The following is a 20,490-nucleotide window of genomic DNA, read 5'->3' as shown; positions in this document are numbered from 1 at the left end:
ATTTCCATACGTGTTTTCATTAGGCTTGTTTTGTTTCACAAATAATTCTACTATGTAAACTTAAAATTTCATATGTAAATTCAACTTTTCATATATCAAACTACTCTGTAAAATTAAATTTGCATATGTAAATTCAAATTGTCATATGTCACACTACTATGTAAATTTAAATTTCCACATGAAAATTAGAAGTCGAGCTTGTTCGGATTTTAAAGTTGGTACGGTGTAAATGGCTAGTTCATTCTTGGAATTGAAAACATCTTGTGTTTTAGAAATGGAAAGTATCCACCAATGAACAAATTGAATATGGCAGTAGTAGGTTCATGGCCCCTTCCAATCACAATGTCCTTCATCCATCAACCCTTGTCTCGCCCAAAGCAATTAATGAAAATAGTATAATAGTTGGTACATCTTTATGATTCTTTCACTAATAATAGTTGGTACATCTTTATGATTCTTTCACCAATACAACCAAAAATCATAATGTTACACACATGTGGTATCAAAGAAACGTCGAGTAGAGAAATGTATAGACAAATGATTGTGGTTCATGCAATTGTATTTCCCGTGGGCATTTCCACAAATACACTACCAGCAATAAGTAGATTCAACTTCTCCCCCAGTCCCCCACTCAATTTTGTATCTATAAACCCATTTTTTGTCACAATGAAATTGGTGTTCTTTTTTAGTTTAAGGATGAAGAATCTTTGTTGTTTGTCTGCTTTTATTGGAAAGGTGTTCTTCAGTGTAAGGATCTTCAGTTAATTTAAGGGTTTGATTTAATGAAAATGGTAGAATGGGAAACAGAAAATTTCAAGGGATAAGAATTAGACCACAAATTGCTCATAATCTGAAAAGCAGGGAGATTAATTAGCAAGGTGTAAATAATAGAGAGGTTATATGGGTATGTTCGTGAGGGAGGAGTTTACATATAACCATATTGGATTGAGAGGGCTGAGGTGTTTGAAAATAATAAGAAAATGGGTCGGATATGGATTATCCATTTTAATGGGTTTTATGGTTCGATCCTCCTAGATCCGGGAGGAAAATTTTTGTTAATATATCTTCCAAATAATAACCATTGTTGGGTGATTGAGTGGTTAGGGCTGAGGCCCATGGTTCTATGGTATGCAATCCATTCGGTCATGGATCCGGATCTGGTTTTGTATTGAAAAAAATGGATATGGGCATGGATATAGTCTGACCAAAATTTCTCAATACTAGACCAAAATATCATACTGAACAAAATATCGATATTCTGAAAAACCTATACTGATGTTTTCCAAAAAAACATAGAAGTTGATATTTCGTAGTCCTCTTGCCTACATGAATTATATATCAGGGTTTGAGGACTGGACTTCCTGCCTGGTGACCATCAGACTGTGTGTGGATATTCACTGTTGTTGCCAAGGCCTCATTTTGGTGGTAAGTTCTATTTCACTCACTCCTTCTTTCCAGTGCATAATGTATACATATCTATAAATCCATTATTCTTCTTCAATGAACAAACTAATCACAGCCAAAAAAGATACCGTTTTGCGCAAGTTGTCAACTTTTGGTGAACAAACTAAGATACCCAGTAAACTAAGAACCTTACTTTCTTCATTACAAGCTTGTGCTCATCAAAAGAATGTGTTAAAAGGGAAAGAAATTCATGCTACAATACTTTTAAATGATTTTATGGACTACCCTTTTTCTGTAACTGCCTTGATTAACCTTTACTCAAAATGCAATCGACCCGATGATGCTTTTGCCATTTTTAAGAATGCCCCTGAACGGAATTTGTTTATATGGAATGCTATTATTGCTGGGTCAGTTGGAAATGGTCTTTCAAGAGATGGGTTTGAATTATATCAAGAAATGCGACGCCACGATAATGTAGTTCCTGATAAGTATACGTACCCTTGTGTTATTAAGGCTTGTTGTGATTTAGGAAAAGTAGGGGAAGTTAGGGGAATTCATGGGGAAGTGTTGAAAAGTGGATTTGATAATGATTCGTTTATTGTTAGTTCTTTGATTAATTTTTATTTGAAGTTTAGTTGCATGGTTGAGGCACAACATTTGTTTGAACAGTTGAGTAAAGGGGAAAAGGATGTTGTTTTATGGAATTCACTGATTAATGGGTATGCACAGATTAGGCAGTTTACTGAGGCTTTGGATGTTTTTGGTAAAATGATGGAAGAAGGGGTGACCCCTACTAAGTTTACATTGACTGGTATTTTATCCGTTTTTACAATGACTAAAGATTTAAAGAATGGGAGAATAATTCATGGTTATGTGAAGAGAACTGGGTATGAATCAGATATTTCTGTTTCCAATGCGTTGATAGATATGTATGGGAAATGCAAATCTGTTGCTGCCGCGGATAATTTTTTTGAAAATATGTCTGAACGGGATTTGTTCTCTTGGAACTCGATTATTTCAGTTCATGAACAATCTGCAGATTATAATGGAACTTTGATGCTTTTCCATAGGATGCAAGGTGCTGGTGTTCAACCGGATATTGTCACAATCACCACTGTCCTCCCGGCATGCTCCCATTTGTCCGCATTTATGCGTGGTAGAGAAATTCATGGTTACATGATTGTAAATGGTATGACAAAGGATTGTTACATTAAAGACGTTAAGTGTGTACATGTAGAAAACGCTGTTATGGACATGTATGCGAAATGTGGTAGTCTGGAGGATGCACAGTTAGTTTTTGATAAGATGAGAAATAGAGATGTGGCTTCATGGAACATCATGACTATGGGCTATGGCATGCATGGGTATGCTGATAAGGCATTAGACATGTTCTCGCGCATGTGTGAGAAAGGTGTTAGGCCGGATGAGGTTACATTCGTCACTATCTTGTCCGCCTGTAGCCATGCAGGCCTAGTAGAAAGTGGACGTAATTTTCTGGCCAAGATGGAGTTGGATTATGGGGTGATTCCGACCATTGAGCATTATGCTTGTGTGGTCGACATGCTTGGTCGAGCGGGGCATCTAAATGAGGCTTATCAGTTGGCACTCACAATTCCAGTTGAAACCAACGCAGTGCTCTGGAGAGCATTTCTAGCTGCATGTCGACTCCATCGAAATGCACCTTTGGCTAACATTGCAGCACAAAAGGTATTTGAGCTCGAGCCAGACCATTGTGGGAGCTATGTGTTGATCTCAAACGTCTATGGTTCCACTGGAAGATATGAGGATGTTTCAGAAATGCGGCAAACCATGAGGAATACCAACATACATAAGACTCCGGGATGCAGTTGGGTTGAGCTAAAGAGTGGTGTACATAGATTTGGGATGGAGGATCGTACTCATCCTGCATCTAATCATCTTTATAGCGAGTTAGACGCCCTTACGGGAAATCTCTTTGCATATGGTTATACACCAGATGTTGAGAACATTTGTGCCATGTAAAGTAAAACATTCTTTTTCACCGGGCAAATAATGAGGATGATCTAGCTGAGATGGTATTAATTCATCTCATATGGATCTTCATGTGGTTTTGAGGTGTAAACTGACCAAATTACTGCTGTCCATTTGTCTGAGATGTCAAGATAATAAGTCAGATTCCCCTTTCTCATTCTTTTTGGGCATCTTAGACGCCCTCATTCCCTCTCCTATCCCCTTTCCCTCCCACCACCATTGTACAACACCGTCTTGCTCCACCCCAAATCACCGACATGTCTTATATTTCCATCATATACCTTGCTGTGGAAATGATAGAAGGAGCAGATAAAGAAAAACAGAAAGGGGCTCGTGGGAATGGGAGAATGTAATAGTCACTTCTTTTGTCTTTGAAAGTGGTGGGTGCCACTCGCTTAGGATTGTTCTAGCATTTCTGTGCAAGGATTTTCTTCTTGCACAGTCACTATTCTCAGCTTCTCAATCAGGTCTTTTGAGTCGGTTTGAATTTCACCAATTGTGATCCAGCTAGTTATTTGGTATTACAGGTAATAAGTTCATTCGTTAATTCAATGAGCCACTCTGCTCTAATGAGAGCCTCTGCTTACTTTTCTCCTCTCCATGCAGCTGCACCAACAAGGTTTGAGCTCTAACTACATTCTTGGTTTTAACTCATGTTTCCAATGTTCTTACGGGGTTCCTTTTATTTGTAGCAATGTTGTAACTGAGAATCTCGCCATTGAAGGGAGAAATTTGAGTTATACAGTCAAGACAAAAACTGGGAAGTGTGTCCCAATTCTCAAAGACTGTTCACTTCACATTCCTTCAGGACAGTTATGGATGCTTCTTGGACCCAACGGTTGCGGAAAATCTACCCTTTTAAAGGTACTTAATGGTTTTCTTTGTTGATTGTATCGTCCGCCTAACCAGTTCATACTTTATCCTGATATAAACCTACAAATAACTTAGTTTGGTGTCTGAATCACTAAAGCTCTGGCTGTCATACAGGTGTTGGCTGGCCTTTTGAAACCTACTCATGGGACTCTATATGTCAAGAGACCTAGAAGCTTTGTTTTTCAAAACCCTGACCATCAGGTGGGTTCATGTATGTTATCGGTGCTTTTGTTGCATAGCATTTGGATATCTCTTTAGTCACAGGGCTTTTATGGTGTGAGTAGGGGTATCTGTTCATGGGTATTTCCCATTAGCAGAGCTTCTGGCTCGACATTCTTAAAACATTAAGTACCAACAAAACATAAAATAATATTAGAAATAAAAAGTTTGCAAAAAAACCTTGTTTATATTTTTCAATAATGCAAAAAAAGCTTGTTGAGTATGTTTGTGGTAGCTGTCCTCCCCACACAAACAAAAAGAAGCGGAAGAGAGAGATATAGTAAGTGAGACTTGACTTGTAGAGCATCTCTTGTACGATGAGAATGGTAAGGAGTTACCCCTGTTAATGACAAGACTTTTGAGAATATCCTTGCATTGGGAATCTGTATAGGACTATTTTCTTGAAAGGCACAAATATCATGTCGACTACAGGTGTAGCCGTGTGCTTTTCCTTTTAGGGTTAACTCCCATTTCTCATGACTTGACATCATTAGAATGCGATTATGGATAAGCACAAGGAATTTGTGAAGCAACCACTTGTATTGGATTCGTGCAGGTAGTGCTGCCTACAGTAGAAGCTGATGTTGCATTTGGTCTTGGGAAGGTCAATTTGACGCAGGATGAGGTTAAGGCAAGAGTTGCAAAAGCACTAGATGCTGTGGGCATGTCTGACTATTTGCAAGTAGGTTGTGGACGTCTAGACATAATTACACTACACAAAGTTTGTCGTATTGAAGGATATTTTTTTGTTTACTGTTATCTTCCTGCGTTTGTTACTTCCTAGAGGCCAGTTCAAACTCTTAGTGGTGGTCAGAAACAAAGAGTGGCAATTGCTGGGGCCTTAGCTGAAGCGTGCAAAGTGTTGTTACTTGATGAACTCACAACATTTTTAGATGAAAGTGATCAGGTATTACATGTCATCTCATATTTTTCTCAAGATACTTTCCACAATTATTGTTGTTATTACTTTTAGTGTAAGTTATGCCCCCAAGACTCTTAATGCCCTCGCTAGGAGCCTAGGATCCAAATTTAACCTAGCCAATTCATTTGGGACCCTGCAGATCCATTTTTCTCCCTATTGGGTTTGTTGGACTGTAGCCACAATCCAAAAGGGCACACTGTTTCTACTTGAACAAAGCTCGTGGTACAGTCTCGCGTTTGATAATGCTTTTTAGATTACATTTTGGAAGGCCTTATGCATACCCGATTTTTCTTTTGTTGTTAGATTCTGAGTAGAAGAGTTGAGATTTGTATCAATTCATCAACAATAAGCTTTTTATTGTTTACCAGATTGGGGTGATAAAGGCAGTTAAGAACTCCTTAAGTGGTTTAGAAGAAGTTACGGCATTGTGGGTGACACACCGCTTGGAAGAGCTAGAATATGCAGATGGTGCTGTTTATATGGAAGATGGGAAGGTCATTATGCACAGTGATGCTTCAAGTATCAGGGGTTTCTTAAAAGAGAGGATTTCTTCTTATACTGATAAAATTAAGGGTTAACGAGTATTACCTCCCCCCCTAGATAGGAAATTAGGGTCTACCCCCCCACCAAATGTACACAAAAATAACACGGTCAACCCAAAGGACTTTTTTTTTGTGTATTTGGGGGGGGGGGAGGGGATTTTTAGTAAGTTATTTTCAACCCGCCCTGTAGCATTCGTACTTGGGTGCAAAATTGAAGTTCTCATCTATAGCAAGTCGAACTCGTAAATTTGCATTTCTGCTTTCATTGTTTGTAGTTGTAGCCTTGTAGGAGCCATCAGCCATTAAGCTGCCTAACTCCAGGAGTTAAGATATGTATAATTATTCACTATAATTGGTGGAAGTATTGCAACTTTTGCAAGGTAATCACGTCTAAAACGCTTGGCTTACTATGTCCATAGGTTGCTGGTATCCGTGGAGCCTAAACAATATTCATCATTTTATCATGAATCGTGATGTTAAAATAAGTATTTCTGTCGAATATTGGCACGCCGCCGGATACAGAAATACGTTTTTGTTAACAGATATCTTTATAATCACATCGTAGATTCATAGGTCATTCTACCTGATGGCGTGAAGGTCAAGCAGCCTCTGGAATTGCTAATGTATAAAGGATGTTCTGCCAAACGGCACAAGACACTCTAACTCAACAACTTCCACTATCTCATGCTGCTTGACCACCAAAGGTAGTAAACACGATATTGTGTTGCTTACTAGATACGCTGCCCACAAAGCTCCTCGTCCAAGCACCAAAAATTCCTATTCTTTGGTCCATGTTTTTGGGGGCTGCATTTAAATATACCAGGCCCTGTTCTTTCGGGTCTATGTTGTCTTCCAACTTGTAAGATCAAAAGTGAAAACTACAAATGCTTAAAAACAGTGCAATAGGCAAGTATTGGTTACCTAAAACCTTCATTTGTACATCTGCAAGACTACAACAAAATAATGATGCTTGATTAAGACTTTGACCATCTAAATATGTCCAAACAGTTTGCTACTGCCTACTGGATGTTTCGCCGAGGCCAGAGTAGTTCATAGTATCAGTATTTAACTATTAATTCACATCATTGATATTACAAAACTCTGGAAAAAGGTTTTGGCAACCAATCCGACATCATTGATATGGCCAAGAGCGGCAACCAATCCGACATCATTGATATGGCCAAGAGCCAGTCAAAGTTTTCCTTAGTTAGTTCAACAGCTGATGTATTTTTTTGATGCTGCGATAGTTTAATCTAAACAGAAACAAATATCACTTTCGGTCCCCAGTCAACAAGTGCTAGTTTAAGGCGGGAAATACCGACTGAAGTTGAGGCACTTTTATGGAAGGTTATACTGGAAGTCTATAAAAGACAGTTTTCCTTGAATTTGGGTGTCAAAGTCAGGTGCACTACATGTATTAAAACTTTAGAAGTACCTATATATCCAGCGACCCCTATGGCTATCCGGCTATCCATCTGCTTCTTTTTTCCATTAAAAGTTGCAGCCAGTTAATTTGAAAACTAAGTAGCACAGGTCATTAACTGACTATAGTTTGTAACAGCCAGTTAATTTGAAAACTAAGTAGGTTATATGTTTTTGCTAGTTATAGCCTACTACATGAATGATGTGCGATTTATTTTTTCCTTTTTGTATTACTAATTTGGTGTACTTCTTCCAACACAATCCCTCAATTTATGGTTTTCCATCATGAATCATGATGTTATACTAATTTCTTTGTTACTTTAAAATTGATTTTCATCATTATAATTAGGTGGGTTCAAACGTCAAAAGCATTATAATGTTGTTCAAATAATGGTAGGTGGGTCACTTTGACTGTCTAGTGCAAGAAAAATCTACCTCTACATCCTATGGTTTTCTACAATTATTATTTCACCTTATTTGTTGCTGCTCACATGGATAAGGACCATCATGCTGTCTTTGGTGTTTGTAAGTGGTGCTCAAGTGGTTCTCAACTCATTTCTCCAACTAAGATACATTTTATTCTACTTTTTTTAAATCTGTTTTGACTGTATGTCTCTCTCGAGTGTTCTCATCCAATGGCTTTCTTCTTGGCTTGCATTTGTCTTTAAAACAGCCAAGTCTTCAGTCCTTCTGTTTTCTTGAATACCCTTTGTATGTTTTCCATCTTTTTTTCTTATTAACTTAGTTTAGTTTCATCAGATTCTCCTATTTTTGTTGATTTTAGAACTTCTGGCGTTGTTGCATTGATGAACCATATCTTGCATTATTTGCTTCGTGACATTCCTCTTTCTTTTAATGATGTCAGTGATGAAAGATGATCAGATGAACATCCCTCACTTGTTTAAGTGTCCAATTAGTCTAGACTTGTTTAAAGATCCAGTCACTCTATGTACTGGCCAAACTTATGATAGATCAAGCATAGAGAAATGGCTTGCAGGTGGGAATCTAACATGCCCAGTTACAATGCAGAAGCTTCATGATCTATCCCTTGTTCCGAATCATACACTTCAACATCTTATTCACCATTGGCTATGCATGGACAACAGGTTCAACCCCGAACACTCTTTACCATTTAATCCTAACCACTCTTTGGCTGTATTGAAACACAATATTGAGTCCCAGGACTCCACCTTCACAACAAAGCTTGAAACACTAGGTAAAATCAGAATTATTTCTGAAGAGGTGAAGTGGAGAAGATCTTACTTGATTCAGTTAGGTTTTTTCCCAGAGCTACTTCAACTTTTATTTAAAAACTTAGGTCTTAAAGAAGCAATTCTGTCCCAAGAAGATTCCGAACTTGCAGAACTGGCCCTACATTGTGTTCTAAACTTGTTACCTGATAGTGATACTGGTTCTCTACATATTCTTGGAGAAACCTCCTATTTAGCATCATTCCTTATCTTGTTGGAGCAGGGGAGTACTAAGATCAAGATGAAATTGTGTTATCTAGTTGAAGCAATTGCTGCATCTTCGAATACAAGACAACTTTGTTTGGTGCTAGGACAAACCAAACGCCTCTTGCGAGAGCTGATTGATCTTCTACGCGAAAATTCTGAGGCTTCCGAAGCTGCAAATAAAGCCATACTTGCCCTTTGCTCATTAAAATCGAATCGGGAATGTTTCATTCAAGAAGGTGGAGTAAATGGCCTTTTATCATACCTATCGACCCCCAACAGACGATGTGAAGCCTCAAGAGCGTTAGCCACACTTGAACTTCTACTAGAATCGGACCGTGGAAAAGACGCATTAGTCAACAATCCAAATGGCATTCCTATTCTTGTTAAGAAGATATTTGAAGCGTCTTTTGATCCTGAAAGGAGTGAGACTGCTGTTAACTCTCTCTTGACTATTTGTTATGAGTCGGTAAAGGTAAGAGAAGAAGCTATTTGTGCAGGAGTCCTGACACAGCTTCTACTACTACTTCAGAGCCAATGCGGTTCCAGTGCCAAGAACAAAGCCAGAATGTTGCTTAAGCTACTTAGATCCTTATAAACACAAGATCAAAACAAATGTGCTTTCCATTGTGATCTTGTTTATTACTAAGTGAGTTCTGTGGTTCACTTTGAAGCAATTCTGTACAGAAACGTCATAAGAATCACTCCAACGTTGGGTGTGTTGTGCTTGGTTTTTCAACGTTCAATGTGTTTTTGTTGTCCAGAAGAGGGTCTTACACTATTACTATGTAAGTATGTATACAGATCAATTTGCAGCTCCACAGTGTCAGAATTGAAAATTTTGTGAACCCTCTCTTCTTACTTAAAATGATTTAGTCATTTGTAGCTTTTAGATAACAACTCTCATTTTGCATCTTTCAATCTCTGCCCAAACTAATCATAGGTTTTAGATGCGAACTCTCAACTATCATGTTACTACAACTGTACTCCCATTTTAGGAACACAGCAAAAAAGAACTGGTTAAAATGGTGTAGCGGTCATTTATTGCTGTTTATTATCCCCTGAAAATGTTAGGTATGAGAAGTGTAGAAAGTACTGTGTCCTTAAGACCTCTCCGACTCTCCCTGTCTATTGGTTCCTTTGAACACCACCACATATTTGCTGCTTTGCTAGAAGAATCCCACTACCTTGAACAGCGTGCACATAAAGTACTTGAATTTTCCCCACTGCAGAATGCAAATTTTGTTGTACAAGTTTCCTTTTCCCTTGGTAATTTAAAATGTTCGTAGTACCAATATGAAAGCCACAAAAACTAAAACTGCTAAGCAGTGGGGGTGAGCGGAGTGGGAGAGGAAGATGGAAGAGTGGAGATGGAGAAGGAGGAGTGGAGATTTAGAGATGTCCGGAGAGGGAGAGGAAAAGGGAGAGTGAGAGTGAGAGAGACAAAGAGAAAAAACAGAAGGGAAGAGATGAGGACAGACAGACAGAAACCAACCAAGTTGGTTTTTGTCCGCATAACCCCTCCTTCTTCCAAAATGTTCGCTCCGCTCACGGATAAAATCTATATATTTAAAAAAAAAATGGATTAATTACGAACAATACACAAATCCTACATCCTAAGGTTGAACGTCCACACTGGATCAATTTCAAACCAAGAAAATCGTAAGGCCTCACAGTAAATACAGCTAAACAAGTTAGATTATTATCCTAAAATACCGATGGCACAAGATATGGATGAGGACTCAGAAGAAAGTTGCCAATATCATAGTAATTGGTTTTATAGCATGTTTGACAAAAGTGAAAATTTGAAAAGTTACTATTTGAGGAATTTACAGATTTTCAACCAAACATGTATTACATTTAAATGACCGTTGGATCAGAATGAAACCAACATCGTGAATCCAGTTCGGGGCTAATATGCAAGAGACCTGAGATATAAATCAGTCAACAACAGCCACTAGTTGATGCATCGGTTTCTGGAGGCTTTTGATTGAAGATGTTCTTTTTCACACCCTTTGAGCCCTCCGCCAGGAGGCTGGGAGTATCCAAAATCTGCAAGTAATCATTAAATAAAAGAAAACATAACCATGCATATCAACAAGAAGATAAAAATACATTGTGGCAACTGTACTCTTTATATGCAAGTCGTAGCATTCTTTTTTATTTTACATTGTAGCATATCAACTCAAAATAAAAAGGTATAGTTTACCAAAATCCGTACCTTCAAAACAAGTTCTTCGAAGCATTGCTCTACATTAACTTGAGTTTTTGCACTACATTCAAGAAAAAGGCATCCATATTGCCTTGCAAAGTCGATTCCCTCTTTCTTTGTGACCACTCTTTCACTATCCTGTAGAAACAAATAATCCAGATTCATATCAAACATTTTTTTAAACAGAGTGCAACATATATTTCAAACTTTCGAGAAATGAACATTTAAAACAATATAACAAAATAAACTTCAAGACACTACGTGAGATTATTTATGTTCAGAACAATGTGCTAAGTCACGAGTCCAAACCCATGAAAGTTAAGCTTCGAATTCCAACAATCTGCAAAACCGCAATTTTCACCAAAACTCCCAACTTTGAGGAAAATAAAGTCCCAGAATTTTCTACCAGTTTCATGCCAAATTGCTTGAAAATGAAAATTTCATGTTTTCCGGCAATTGAAGTCTACTGCCGGAGTCACAGAATCAGAGAAGAAAATTTTAAGTGTTCCTCTTTCCACTATTCTGAAGTACGTAATCAATTTTTTCTTTGTTAGATAAAATGAAGAATTTTATGAGAAAACAAAGAAGGAGATCAAGAGAACCTACAATTACAACAAAAGAAAAAAAGAGGAAAAAACATATATAGATATATATACATCCTCAAAGTACCTTGTCAACTTTGTTCCCCACAAGCATCTTGATACAATCTTGATTAGTTGAATAGAGGTCGACTTCCTTTGCCCAGATATCAGAAAGATTTGTAAATGTTTCTCGCCGAGTTACATCATAAACTGCAGAAATTCCAGGAAAAAACGAACCAAAGGTTAACATACACTTCTAGTCCACTGATTGAGTCTAATTTTTCATCTCATCTAACCATATACAGATAAATATTTAGAATCTTAACTTATTAAGTTTACCAAATTAAAAATGATATATAAGTTAAACAGCTATGAAAATAAGTAAAATATCACATTTATAAAAACAAAAAAGCTCTTCATAAAGACAGAAAATAATAAAGTGGGAAAACAGAATCACACCCATGATGACCCCTTGTGCTCCTCTATAGTATGAACTCGTCAGTGTTCTAAATCTCTCCTGTCCAGCTGCATTCAAAAGAAAATGCAGTTAGGAAAAAATGTCAATTCTATTTTTGTTCAGTAAAGTGAATTTTAAAAAAGCAGAAATTAAATTTCTCATTGGAATTAACTACAAAGACCAATATTTTAATACATCCAAGCAATAAATGTCATGTCTAATCAAATATTCTAGCCCACATATATTACTTAATAATAGAACGAATGTTAAGGAAGCAGCATGCTGATAGCTCAAATGAGATGAATACATTCTTCTGAATATTATAATATCGTCAATGACAGATAAAATTAACATGACAACTAGATGTATGGCAAAGAGCAAGTTAGAGTTCTTCTTATTTATGGGATATTTCCCGAGGGCGATCCTTAAACAAGCCAAGCTAAACCAACTCTGCTAAAGATCGATGTCAACAGCTACACAGTCGAGACAAACTCATCTTCTTTCACTGAAGCAATACTATAACCACCCAATCCCTCTAAGGATATTGATTCTGCTAATGTATATTACGTTTGGAATTGGGTCATTGTCTCCTTGGTTGTCGCAACGGAGATAAGCAAATGCGACTCCTATTTTATAAAAGTAATGAAGCTAGGTTATCATTTGTAAAATGAGTTAATGGTACAAGTTAGACAGGTATCTCAATTTTATACCATTAATGTAACACATTGATCGTCAAGAATAACAGATGCTAGTTAAGGTAGATTTACCTGTGTCCCATATTGCAAGCTTCAACTTCTTTCCCCCGAGATTAACTAGTTTTACCTTGAAGTCCACACCTACACAGCAAATAATAACCTTTATAATATTAGATCCATCTGAATTGAAACAATTTGATCCAATAGAAAAAACATACCAATAGTGGGGGAAAGATCGTCGAAAGTTTCAGAAGTGAATCTCAAAAGAAGACTACTCTTTCCAACACCAGAATCTCCAATCAATAATAACTTGAACAAATAATCAAATTCTGGTTGACTGTCCATCAAATCAAATACTGTTACATCACAAACAAAACCCAATTCTTAAAATTATCCACATAATAAAAACCTAGACATATTTAAAAATCAAAATTTGTTACCTGGAGAAAATAATAATGTGAGATTTTAGGTTGTGTGAGTAATTTGATTAGATGTGGGACGAATGAGGAAGGTGATGGAAAATGGCAAGGTTTCTTTATGCTAAAGCTTCCTACTCCTTTTTTTTTTTTTTTTTCTTTTTGTGGAATAAAATATATGTCGGTATGCCACGACTCACTTTTGTGAAAAGCCCATCCATTTTCTAAATGGAGGCCCAATATATTCACTATGTCCAACATTGTTGATCAAGGAGGAGATTTGAGATTTTACCAATTTTTAGCAAAAGAGAGCAAGAGGGAAGAAGTTGGGACCATAGTACAAAATATTGGGATATGGATATTTATCGTGAATATATTTTTCTCTTTGGAGATATTTTACATTATTTTACATGTAAATATTGTGGATATTATAAATATTTCACGATATATTTTTTGTATTTGAAATATGATGGTAAATATTAAATAAAATTGTTACTTAAACAAAATATCTCTAAATATCACAATATATCTCCAAATACTATAAATACTGTTGAAATATCACCGATATTTACAATCTCATATATCACGATATTTTCGTATCTATTACTAAAATCTTGATAAATATCGCGATATTTTTTACTATGGTTGGGACACCCTTTAGTGGTTCAGTTACCAAAAAAAAAAAAAAAAAACTATATATAGTGGTTCTAACTTCCATGTGTTTGGTTCAACTTCTGCAAAGCTAACTTTGACCAATAAAAAATAGAAGGGCTAAGGCTGAGTCCAATGGCTCCCTATCCCTTTAAAAGTAGAGCTAAAGTCAACATATTTTACTCTCTATTATTAATTTCCTCTTTATATATATGAAAGGATTCTCTACTCTATTTTATTTTATTTATATATCTATTTTTACTCTATATATAGAGAGTAAAATATAGATGAGTAGAATCCTTTCTTTCAGATATATACATACAAAAAAATAATGATAGAGAAAAAATATGCTGACTTTTAAATTTCTATTTTTTTGACTTTTAGGCTTAAATTTACTTTATCGACTTTTAACACTACTTTTTTTCAAAGATAGAGAGCCAGCCATCGACTCGACCTAACAAGTAACAAATTAAAAATTTAAGAGCCTAGCTCCAAGAGGGTCAACATTAAACAAATGGAACTATCGAAGCAAAATTTTTATAGGAAATGAAAACGGTCCGGGTCTCTACAAATAGGCCCATAGTAAACACGTGAAGATGGATCCTTCTTTGGATAATGGACTATTCACAATGGGCTAGAGGCTCGGATAACTTTACTGCTACGTCCAGATAAACTGACAAATGGAGAAGCTAATAAATGAGCAGAGAGTTCTAGGAACATATCTTATCTTAACACGTAAACAAACTCAAATTTGTTAAGGCATTTCTAAGTTTTAGACTAGGCTAATTTTTTGTAGATATGATTTTCTAACTATTCTAAATATTTTCACAAATAATCAAAAATTTCTAAACTTGCCAAATATAATATAAAAAATGGTGAAAATAAACGGTCTACAATTAGTCAAATTTTGTAAATTGTTAACTGTATTTGACAAATTTAGAATTTTTAATTTTTTAATTATTTGTGACAATATTTAGAATAGTTATGAGATCATATCTACAAAAAATTAGCCTAATCCAAAACTTATAAATATCCTAATAATTTTGAATATTAGTCAAATTTAGAATTTTTTAATTTTTTAAATTATTTGTGACAATATTTAGAATAGTTATGAGATCATATCTACAAAAAATTAGTCTAACAAATAACTATATATAGTGGTTCTAACTTCCATGTGTTTGGTTCAACTTCTGCAAAGCTAACTTTGACCAATAAAAAATGGAAGGGCTAACAAGTAACAAAGTCAGAGCCTAGCTCCAAGGTCGACATAAACAAATGGAACTATCGAAGCAAGCATAGGAAATGAAAACGGTCTGGGCCCTACAAACATGCCCATAGTAAACACGTGAAGATGGATCCTTCTTTGGATAATGGACTATTCACAATGGGCTAGAGGCTCGGATAACTTTACTGCTACGTCCAGATAAACTGACAAATGGAGAAGCTAATAAATGAGCAGAGAGTTCTAGGAACATATCTTATCTTAACACGTAAACAAACTCAAAATTGTTAAGGCATTTATAAGTTTTAGACTAGGCTAATTTTTTGTAGATATGATTTTCTAACTATTCTAAATATTGTCACAAATAATCAAAAATTTCTAAACTTGCCAAATATAGTATAAAAAATGGTGAAAATGAACGGTCTACAATTAGTCAAATTTTGTAAATTGTTAACTATATTTGACAAATTTAGAATTTTTTAATTTTTTTTAATTATTTGTGACAATATTTAGAATAGTTATGAGATCATATCTACAAAAAATTAGTCTAATCCAAAACTTATAAATATCTTAATAATTTTGAATTTATTTACGTATTAAGATAAAATATGTCTTTAAAACCCTAACAATTTTGAGTTTATTTATGTATTAAGATAAAATGTCTTTAGAACCCCTCATGTTCCATAAATAAATAACAACTTTGTTTTCATGTGTTTTGGCCTTTTGGTCAACTGGAAAATGAGCAGGGGACAAGACGACAACAACTAAGGTTCTTCGTACAACCATAAAAAGTACCCGTGAAGAGCGGGGAATAGTTCCTTACACTGGCACGAGTGTCGTCAAACTGATTTTAGATACGCTACACACAGCATAGCCTTGGAAATTCTGACTAGGAGGAGATAAGAATACGACACGTCAATCCAACATTGCCGTCAAAGGTAAGACAGTACGAAGACAACGTGATTTAGGATATTACCCTTTGGTGTATTGTATCACAAATATGGAAAGTCCTTACTTGTGAGTCTTACGGACTTTCCAACCGAAAAAAGACGGATCACGGCTTTCTACAGATGTCTATTAAAATCAACCTTGTGCTCCCGGGACTTGAGTTTAGCACCTTTTTCTACTACACGAGTTTCAACACAATATTTCGACACCAATTATTCTTTGCAGATTTTACGGAATTGAAAACCATTTGGAAAAGTAAGAGATTCATATGATGGAGAACTTGGTAGTTGTATACCATTGGGTCATCCCAAGATGTGTGGCTAAAAAAAATAAAGGAGGTGCAAGAGACATAAGTCTTGTCATAGTTGTTCATGGATGAGATTTCATCAGACTAGATTCTGGCACACCTTTCTTTTTTATCATAATATCTTGTCCATTTGGGATAATAATTCTTTAAACTAGAAATTTTGGTTTTAAATGATGCTTTCAAGTTCCAACTCTTTAAAACTCTTTAAATCTGCATAATCATTGTGGTGTGGACATTAACAGACAACCATTATTTCGAATAATCATGGCTAAAACTTCTTAATATTGAAAATTGTACACGTAGAAAAGTATGTGACATAATAATCTATATTTCGATGACACATATATTTGACATTCCAACACCTTAGACATGATTCGAGTCCCGGGATCACGATTCTAAACACAAGTCTCTCATAAACACGAGCATGCAAAATCCCGCAACTCACGAGTCCAAAACCTTCCAGCTAAGGCCGTAATGCTTAGGTACCTCGTCAAATAACCTTCCTAAAGAAAAGCAAATTTTGATCAATCCTCCTTTCTCTTCTTTCATTCATTCTTGTTTCTCTTTATGGATTCATCACAAAAACCTTTTCTCATAACAAACTTCAAAAGACCATCAAGGGCAGTTATACTTTTAATACTTACAGTTATTACCGTTTCTTTGATACAAATATCAAGCAAAACGGTTTTTCCGATATGGGTAGTTTTTGGAAAAAACAGTTTTGTTACAAAACAAGAAGAGAAAAGTAGAGCTAGTTGTTCTGGGTTTTATCGTAAAGGGTTGACGAGAAAAGTAGTGATGTCAATAAAAGATTTTGGAGGGGTAAGTGATGGAAAAACTTGTAATACTTTAGCATTTCGGAAAGCGATGCAGCATTTGAAAAGTTTCGGCGATAAAGGTGGATCACAACTTAATGTTCCTAAGGGAAGATGGGTAACTGGTAGTTTTAATCTTACCAGTAACTTTACTCTCTTTTTGGAATTTGGTGCTGTTTTACTTGGTTCTCAGGTGTGTCTTCATTTCTTTGATGTTGGATGCTTTCTGTTTATTATGTTTTCCTGCTAAAATGTCAATTAGTTATTTGAGTCATGACTCGTGTATCCACTAGAGCATTGGTCATCTAGTACTTCGAGGTGAAAAGTGATAGAGCCCAGTGTCGCAGTAGGCACGTCACCTTGGACATGTAGAGTATGGACGAGGGGGCTCTTTCACTTTTAGGAAGTATTTTGCTGATACAACACAGTACCAGATGAGGGAGGCCCCACGTATATGTATGAGTGGATTGGTATCATATACAAAGGTGGGATACCATGAGCCTTTGAAACCCTCCATAGTGGTCCAGCCCTGGGCAAGGGGTTGATTGCTTATTATCTCAGCTCATCAGAGTAGTGACAAACTTCTTCCAATTTGAAGTTGCTTTCTAGTTCAGCTTTTCTGTAAAAACAAAAATGCAAAGGTCATTTTCTATTCTTCTATGTGATGTTTTCTTGGGAATACGTTTTGTTTGGTTTTCAGTACTGGTTGTTAGCTTAACTCTTTTAGTTGACATAAATAGTTGGTAGGTGTAAGCCTGTTATTACTTTGAAATTTATAAGAGTACACTGATTTTGTGGTGTGCTGGAGAACAGAATCCACAAGAGTGGCCTATAATAGAGCCATTGCCGTCGTATGGGAGAGGCAGAGAACGACTGGGAGGGAGACACATAAGTCTTATTCATGGTGATGGTCTGTACGATGTTGTCATTACAGGTAGCCTCACTAATTATTCATTCAATTTATATTATATTTGATTGTATGGTAAAGAAGTTACTAATATTTTTATCGAAAAAAAAAAAAACGTTACGAATATCCATGGAGTTCAAAATTAGGAAGCTTAATCATTCTCTTACCAAATATTGTAGGAACCGTTTAATTCTTTCTACGAAAGTACAAACTATGACTCCTTAACTTCTTTTGAAAACTAATTGATTTGTGCTTACAGGAGAGAATGGGACAATTGATGGCCAGGGGAAGATGTGGTGGGACCTCTGGTGGAACAGAACACTGGAGCATACAAGGGGACACCTTGTTGAGCTTATGAACTCTCAAAACATTCTTATTTCCAACCTCACCTTCCTTAATTCTCCCTTCTGGACCATTCATCCTGTTTATTGCAGGTATTACGAGACTACTACTTAAACTGTTATTGCTGATTAGTTCCTTCCTTTTCTACTAGGATGTTATCTATCATCACAGAACATGCTTTTATTTGAAATTCTAAATGTAGTTCTGAATTACTTTTATACTTATTACTTGCACCATTATGTATGCTATTGCGAGCATATATATGGAGCTACTTTCAGTTTTATTAAAAAAATGAAGGGTTGTTTGAGTGCTTAACTAGTGGCTTTGCCTAAAGTCACCGACGTCGGTGTTCTTTTGCTTCTACTTTCTTTCGTCAATGCATTGTGTGCTTGTGTCTGCTTTTTCTGCCTTCCACATATACCATTGTTTTTAAATTTTGATATGATGGCCTAGACGGTTATGAAACTGAGGGGGTGTTCTTGCAACTTGTTTTCAGTAACGTTGTAGTCAAAGGAATGACGATTCTTTCCCCTCTCAACTCTCCCAATACAGATGGTATAGATCCAGGTATGCAAGACTTCTATCTGATTCTATCCCATACCCCCAACATTGGTAGTTCTATGCTAAAAACTAGTCTTCGTTTTGTGCTCCTTGTCTCTAACTCAGATTCAAGCACACATGTTTGCATAGAGGACTGTTACATAGAGAGTGGAGATGATTTAGTTGCAGTAAAGAGTGGATGGGACCATTATGGAATCAAAATGGCTCGTCCAAGCTCAGACATCATGGTGAGAAACGTGTCTGGTACAACTCCAACATGCTCTGGAGTTGGAATTGGAAGCGAAATGTCTGGTGGAATATTTGATGTGGTTATTGAGAATTTACACATCATAAATTCAGCAGCTGGAGTACGCATAAAGACTGACATTGGTAGAGGTGGTTACATAACCAATATCACCATCAGTAACGTAACGTTGGACAGGGTGAAGATACCCATAAGGTTTAGTAGAGGCTCTAATGACCACCCTGATGAAGGATGGAATCCCAAAGCCCTGCCATCGGTGAAGGGTATATACATAAGAAATGTCATCAGTATCAACACTGGAAAGGCGCCGGTATTAGAGGGTATAAAGGATGCACCCTTTGAAGAAATTTGTTTGACTAATATTAGCATACTCGGGTTATCTCCATCAGCTAGATGGCAGTGCGAATTTATCTCAGGTATGACTGTAGGAGTATTGCCATTGCCTTGTTCGCAGCTTCAGTCTAACAGTTCATCCTGGTGTCAACTGTATGAGAACTCTCTGGTTCAAGACAAGATACTATGAAATACTTGAAGTTCCTCTGCACCCCACATTGCCCTAACAACGTTTGCAGCACATCGGTGCACTGTCCAAAGAATGAAAGGCATCTTTAACAACAGCGTAAATGGATTGGATCGGTTCTATAATATGAACAGCACATGCAACACCCCTGATGACTGATGTAATATGAACAGCACATGCAGGTGTAGTATTGACAGGTTTGTGATTTAGTGTTTAAATGCATTTACACTCCGGTCTCTGGGTATACCATTATACCAATACATAACCCTATAGATTTTTCTCCCTGATTAAACAAAAGAACTGTAGGAAATGTATAATCTGAACTCTCACTGAAATATAGTAATGAGCTATTCTTTTTCTTACTTTGCCAAGTGTACATGGTTCGCATATAGGTTCAAAAACTCGTTACTTTTGTTGTTGTTTGTTTCTAAATTTTTGTAGTTCTAGAATTAGATGGTTAGAGACTTAGAGTATCTTCCTACAATTGAAAATCTGACAGTGAGACTAATAGTAATTAACAATCTTAGTTTGACGGTGACAATATTTACAACCATATAGATATAGTCCTTCCAGTTAAGTAGTTTTCAATGCATAGAGAAATCGTGTACATACAACATTAGCTTTCCTTGTATACAAGGATAATAATAGAACAATTCCGTAAGGATAAATGTCCAACGAAAGATTGAATTGTGAAATTTACTGTAATTGTAATTTCTGTACAAGATGTTGTTGCATTCTGAAGTTCAAAAATCTAAACATAGTAAAA

The 20,490-nt window shown here is 36.2% G+C and overlaps 5 protein-coding genes across 5 annotated transcripts; 4 read left to right on the top strand and 1 right to left on the bottom strand.

Annotated features, from left to right (window-relative positions):
• Positions 1-1,199: 1,199 nt before the first annotated feature.
• LOC147502704 (ABC transporter I family member 10-like) lies at positions 1,200-6,354 on the top strand. The gene is made up of 7 exons (XM_086607551.1): positions 1,200-1,425; positions 3,942-4,033; positions 4,107-4,278; positions 4,402-4,488; positions 5,063-5,188; positions 5,291-5,413; positions 5,797-6,354. Exons 1-7 carry the CDS (start codon positions 1,327-1,329, stop codon positions 6,004-6,006), a joined length of 909 nt encoding a protein of 302 aa, XP_086463677.1. The 5' UTR covers positions 1,200-1,326; the 3' UTR covers positions 6,007-6,354.
• On the top strand, positions 1,432-3,503 carry LOC147502705 (Pentatricopeptide repeat (PPR) superfamily protein). The gene has a single exon (XM_086607548.1). The coding sequence runs from the start codon at positions 1,501-1,503 to the stop codon at positions 3,403-3,405; it is 1,905 nt and encodes a 634-aa protein (XP_086463674.1). The 5' UTR covers positions 1,432-1,500; the 3' UTR covers positions 3,406-3,503.
• A 1,575-nt stretch (positions 6,355-7,929) lies between the features above and the next one.
• On the top strand, positions 7,930-9,696 carry LOC147502703 (U-box domain-containing protein 26-like). Its single transcript, XM_086607550.1, has one exon. It carries the CDS (start codon positions 8,248-8,250, stop codon positions 9,442-9,444), a length of 1,197 nt encoding a protein of 398 aa, XP_086463676.1. The 5' UTR covers positions 7,930-8,247; the 3' UTR covers positions 9,445-9,696.
• Positions 9,697-10,583: 887 nt separating this feature from the next.
• Positions 10,584-13,422, bottom strand: RAB18 (RAB GTPASE HOMOLOG B18). Its single transcript, XM_086607547.1, has 7 exons — positions 13,232-13,422; positions 13,010-13,147; positions 12,864-12,932; positions 12,099-12,164; positions 11,728-11,849; positions 11,068-11,196; positions 10,584-10,898 (listed from the first exon to the last, which is right to left on the bottom strand). The coding sequence occupies exons 2-7, from the start codon at positions 13,134-13,136 to the stop codon at positions 10,791-10,793; spliced, it is 621 nt and encodes a 206-aa protein (XP_086463673.1). The 5' UTR covers positions 13,137-13,147; positions 13,232-13,422; the 3' UTR covers positions 10,584-10,790.
• Positions 13,423-16,750: 3,328 nt separating this feature from the next.
• On the top strand, positions 16,751-20,086 carry LOC147502701 (Pectin lyase-like superfamily protein). Its single transcript, XM_086607531.1, has 5 exons — positions 16,751-17,343; positions 17,964-18,084; positions 18,317-18,491; positions 18,896-18,966; positions 19,066-20,086. Exons 1-5 carry the CDS (start codon positions 16,903-16,905, stop codon positions 19,725-19,727), a joined length of 1,470 nt encoding a protein of 489 aa, XP_086463657.1. The 5' UTR covers positions 16,751-16,902; the 3' UTR covers positions 19,728-20,086.
• The last annotated feature ends 404 nt before the right edge of the window (positions 20,087-20,490 follow it).

The sequence above is a fragment of the Coptis chinensis genome, chromosome 4 (genome assembly GCF_015680905.1).
Source record: "Coptis chinensis isolate HL-2020 chromosome 4, ASM1568090v1, whole genome shotgun sequence".
Classification (NCBI taxonomy): Eukaryota; Viridiplantae; Streptophyta; class Magnoliopsida; order Ranunculales; family Ranunculaceae; genus Coptis; species Coptis chinensis.
The sequence above is the reverse complement of the archived record's forward strand: the minus strand, read 5'-3'. Positions and strand labels throughout refer to the sequence as shown.

Coding starts and splice junctions, on each gene's coding strand:
- LOC147502704 (XM_086607551.1), top strand. CDS start 1,327: ATGAATTATATATCAGGGTTTGAGGACTGGACTTCCTGCCTGGTGACC. Junction 4,034..4,106: donor CATGCAGCTGCACCAACAAG/GTTTGAGCTCTA, acceptor TTTTATTTGTAG/CAATGTTGTAACTGAGAATC. Junction 5,189..5,290: donor GCATGTCTGACTATTTGCAA/GTAGGTTGTGGA, acceptor GTTACTTCCTAG/AGGCCAGTTCAAACTCTTAG.
- LOC147502705 (XM_086607548.1), top strand. CDS start 1,501: ATGAACAAACTAATCACAGCCAAAAAAGATACCGTTTTGCGCAAGTTG.
- LOC147502703 (XM_086607550.1), top strand. CDS start 8,248: ATGATGTCAGTGATGAAAGATGATCAGATGAACATCCCTCACTTGTTT.
- RAB18 (XM_086607547.1), bottom strand. CDS start 13,136: ATGGACAGTCAACCAGAATTTGATTATTTGTTCAAGTTATTATTGATT. Junction 12,933..13,009: donor CGATCTTTCCCCCACTATTG/GTATGTTTTTTC, acceptor TTTGCTGTGTAG/GTGTGGACTTCAAGGTAAAA. Junction 12,165..12,863: donor GCTTGCAATATGGGACACAG/GTAAATCTACCT, acceptor TTTTGAATGCAG/CTGGACAGGAGAGATTTAGA.
- LOC147502701 (XM_086607531.1), top strand. CDS start 16,903: ATGGATTCATCACAAAAACCTTTTCTCATAACAAACTTCAAAAGACCA. Junction 18,085..18,316: donor GTACGATGTTGTCATTACAG/GTAGCCTCACTA, acceptor TTGTGCTTACAG/GAGAGAATGGGACAATTGAT. Junction 18,967..19,065: donor TACAGATGGTATAGATCCAG/GTATGCAAGACT, acceptor TCTCTAACTCAG/ATTCAAGCACACATGTTTGC.